Raw genomic sequence first — 648 nt, 5'->3', positions numbered from 1 at the left:
AAATTGAGATGTAATGACAGCATCTAGTTGGCAAAGTGTAATGCAACAAAATGATCAGGCTGGCAACAAAGAAGTCTCTCATCACAATCCTTATAATAGCTGGTATGTTGCTAAAAAACATAGACAAATATGAACAATTTGATTATACTACGAGCCTTTACAGCATTCCTTCCGCTGCAAAGCTATGCAGCTGAGAGTCGTTCCTCCATTATATCACGTTTAACGAAAAATTTGATGTTATTAGTTGGTCAGGCAGGGTACGTGATCGAGTCGGTTGGCAAGGTGGGAGAGGACATTGGTGCCGGTATAATAAATACTACCACAGGCATTTTAGGCGTTTACCAAGGTATTGGTCGAGTTTTTAGTATATTCAGTAATGGAAATAAGGAAGTAGAGAAAGCACTTTGGCGTGAAGTTGGAAAATACTGTGGCTATGGCCAACCGGACTGCATGGTCGATTTGATTTTTGGAAGGAAGGGCTGCGCAAATCCAATGTATTGTCCTCCCGGAAGTGGATAATAAACAATACGATTGGTAAACTATTACCAACATTGCAAACATAACTTGAGCTTGATTTTATTTATTATATTTTTAAAGTCAAATAAAATAACATAAACCAGACCATCTTCAGCCCAAGCTACTAATAAA

General features: G+C 38.1%; 1 protein-coding gene across 1 annotated transcript; it reads left to right on the top strand.

Moving 5' to 3' along the window:
* The first annotated feature begins 41 nt into the window (after positions 1-41).
* On the top strand, positions 42-648 carry LOC115626289. Its single transcript, XM_030521613.1, has 2 exons — positions 42-102; positions 164-648. The coding sequence occupies exons 1-2, from the start codon at positions 51-53 to the stop codon at positions 517-519; spliced, it is 408 nt and encodes a 135-aa protein (XP_030377473.1). The 5' UTR covers positions 42-50; the 3' UTR covers positions 520-648.

The sequence above is a fragment of the Scaptodrosophila lebanonensis genome, unplaced genomic scaffold (assembly GCF_003285725.1).
Source record: "Scaptodrosophila lebanonensis strain 11010-0011.00,11010-0021.00 unplaced genomic scaffold, SlebRS2 tig00000085-arrow-pilon, whole genome shotgun sequence".
NCBI lineage: Eukaryota > Metazoa > Arthropoda > Insecta > Diptera > Drosophilidae > Scaptodrosophila > Scaptodrosophila lebanonensis.
Note: the sequence above shows the minus strand (reverse complement) of the source record. Positions and strands in the feature narration are given on the sequence as shown.

Bases quoted from the DNA above. Each gene is read 5' to 3' on its own strand.
- LOC115626289 (XM_030521613.1), top strand. From the start codon at position 51: ATGATCAGGCTGGCAACAAAGAAGTCTCTCATCACAATCCTTATAATA. The intron at 103-163 runs GTATGTTGCTAA...GAGCCTTTACAG, and splicing joins CACAATCCTTATAATAGCTG to CATTCCTTCCGCTGCAAAGC.